Source organism: Mya arenaria, chromosome 1, assembly GCF_026914265.1.
Source record: "Mya arenaria isolate MELC-2E11 chromosome 1, ASM2691426v1".
Lineage (NCBI taxonomy): Eukaryota > Metazoa > Mollusca > Bivalvia > Myida > Myidae > Mya > Mya arenaria.
Window position 1 is genome coordinate 22841980 of NC_069122.1, and position 1966 is coordinate 22843945.

The 1966-nt window shown below is 50.1% G+C and overlaps 1 protein-coding gene across 1 annotated transcript; it reads right to left on the reverse strand.

The window, feature by feature from the left end:
- Positions 1 to 692: 692 nt before the first annotated feature.
- On the reverse strand, positions 693 to 1550 carry LOC128225566 (PE-PGRS family protein PE_PGRS16-like). The gene has a single exon (XM_052935437.1). The coding sequence runs from the start codon at positions 1548 to 1550 to the stop codon at positions 693 to 695; it is 858 nt and encodes a 285-aa protein (XP_052791397.1).
- Positions 1551 to 1966: the final 416 nt, after the last annotated feature.

Sequence of the window (1966 nt, forward strand, 5' to 3'; positions counted from 1 at the left end):
AAGCATACGTGGTCAAGACAACTACAAACATACGTTGACAAGACAACTACAAGCATACGTGGTCAAGACAACTACAAGCGTACGTGGACAAGACAACTACAAGCATACGTGTACAAAACAACTTAAATCATACGTGGTCAAGATAACTACAAGCATACTATGACAAGACAACTACAAACATTCGTGGACAAGAAAATCTACACACAAACTGAAATCACAATTGGTCTCTACATTACCTCTTTTGTAAGACATCAAAAAGTTCCCATACGTCCCAATGGTGAAAATGTTTGTTTAAGATCATTGTCACCTCGATTTTTGTCATATGTTTCACGTACACATTCATAAGAAAAATTAGTATTATGGTGCAAATGATGATATTGATACGTTATCTCCAAAAACGGGTATGTGAACACAGAAATACCGCTATTGTGTAGTCTGTAATAATCGGTCACTAGACCAAAACAGAACATCCTATTTACAGCTAGATACAGCGTAAATGTAAAAAAGAGGACTACAGGAACAAAAAAACTTGAACTGGGAGTGTCAAAGATTGCGATACGTTAGGGCATGACGAGCTAAGCAGCAGGCAAGGAAGTGATTAAAGGGGAAATAACCACACAGTTTGTGCAGAAATAAGTCGAACACAATTACGTCGGTGATGTACATTTTTAATCAAAATATTTCACAAGTACTTAATCGGCAGTGTTCATCATTTGTATATTGTTCACCTTCGCTTTTCCAGCACTTAAGTCGTGTCCCGCACCTCCGTCTTGTCGCGCTACTACGCCTTGTCCCGAATTTTCGTTTTGTCCCGCATCTCCGTCTTGTCCCGCACCACCGACTTGTCCCGCACCTCCGTTTTGTCCCACACCTCCGTCTTGTCCCGTTTCCCCGTCTTGTCCCGTATCCCCGTCTTGTCCCGCACCAACGTCTTGTCCCGGACCTCCGTCTTGTCCCGAACCTAAGTCTTTTCCCGCACCTCCGTCTTGTCCCGCACCACCGACTTGTCCCGCAACTCCGTTTTGTCCAACACCTCCGTGTTGTCCCGCACCTACGTCTTTTCCCGCACCTCCGTCTTTTTCCACACCTACGTCTTGTCCCGCACCTCCGTTTTGTCCCACACTTCCGTCTTGTCCAGCACCTCCGTCTTGTCCCGTTTCCCCGTCTTGTCCCGTATCCCCGTCTTGTCCCGCACCTACGTCTTGTCCCGGACCTCCGTCTTGTCCCGAACCTCCGTCTTGTCCCGCACCACCGTCTTGTCCCGCACCACCGATCTGTCCCGCAACTCCGTTTTGTCCCACACTTCCGTCTTGTCCAGCACCTCCGTCTTTTCTCGCACCTACGTCTTTTGCCGCACCTCCGTCTTCTCCCGCACCTCCGTTTTGTCCTGAACTTCTGCCGCATCTCCGTTTAATCAAACACCTCCGTCTTGTTCCGCACCTCCGTCTTTTCCCGCACGTCCGTCTTGTCCCGCACCTCCGTTTTGTCCCGAACTTCCGTCTTGTGCCACACCTCCGTTTTGTCCAACCCCTCCGTCTTGTCCCGCACATCCGTCTTTTCCCGCTACTCCGTTTTGTCACACAATTCCGTCTTGTCCCGCACATCCGTCTTATACCGCACCTCCGTTGTGTTCCACACCTCCGTTTTGTCCCGCACCTCCGTCTTGTGCCGCAACTCCTTCTTGTCCCGCACCTCCGTCTTGCCCCGCACCTCCGTTTTGTCCCACACCTCCGTCTTGTCCCGCACCTCCGTTTCGTTCCGCACCTGCGTCTGGTCCCGCACGTTCTTTTTTCTCAAATTTTGTTCAATACCTCCGTCTTGTGCCGCAACTCCGTCTTGTCCCGCACCGCCGTTTTAACCCGCACCTACGTTTTGTCCCGCACACATCCGTCTTGTCCCGCACGTCCGTTTTGTCCCGCACGTCCGTCTTGTCTCGCATCTCCGTTTTTTCCCTTACCTACGTCTT

Bases quoted from the DNA above. Each gene is read 5' to 3' on its own strand.
- LOC128225566 (XM_052935437.1), bottom strand. From the start codon at position 1,550: ATGTGCGGGACAAGACGGAGGGGTTGGACAAAACGGAGGTGTGGCACA.